At 62.1% G+C, this 322-nt stretch overlaps 1 protein-coding gene across 1 annotated transcript in view; it reads right to left on the bottom strand.

Moving 5' to 3' along the window:
• Nucleotides 1–322, bottom strand: part of LOC119589099 (phenoloxidase-activating factor 2-like) — a 7,504-nt gene that overhangs the window by 845 nt on the left and 6,337 nt on the right. Inside the window, exon 7 of the mRNA XM_037937676.1 lies at nt 86–287. Within this exon, the coding sequence (XP_037793604.1) occupies nt 86–287 (202 nt within the window). The remainder of the gene's footprint in view (nt 1–85; nt 288–322) is intronic.

Here is a 322-nt window from a genome sequence, read left to right as displayed (position 1 = left end):
ATTATCACATATAAAACTGTACAGAAACCCAAAGAGAAAGCTATCCACCTCCCCCCGCCCCCGGTCTCATAGCCCCAGGACTTACGGTGCACGCGTCGTTCCCTTCGACTCCCCCAGCGCAGACGAAGGACGTTTGGTCGAGGGTGAAGTTGGCTCCGAGGCGGGCGGTTCCGAGGCGCTGCTGGCAGGCGAAGGGGTCGACCATCGGGACCTCGACCACACGGAGAAGATTCTGGAAGGCGTTGCCGGGGATGTTCGGGTCGCCGCCCCAGCCCGACACGACGCATCTGCGGAACGGGGTAGGTAGGGGCTGCTTGATAGG

This window comes from Penaeus monodon, chromosome 25, assembly GCF_015228065.2.
Source record: "Penaeus monodon isolate SGIC_2016 chromosome 25, NSTDA_Pmon_1, whole genome shotgun sequence".
Lineage (NCBI taxonomy): Eukaryota > Metazoa > Arthropoda > Malacostraca > Decapoda > Penaeidae > Penaeus > Penaeus monodon.
The sequence above is the reverse complement of the archived record's forward strand: the minus strand, read 5'-3'. Positions and strand labels throughout refer to the sequence as shown.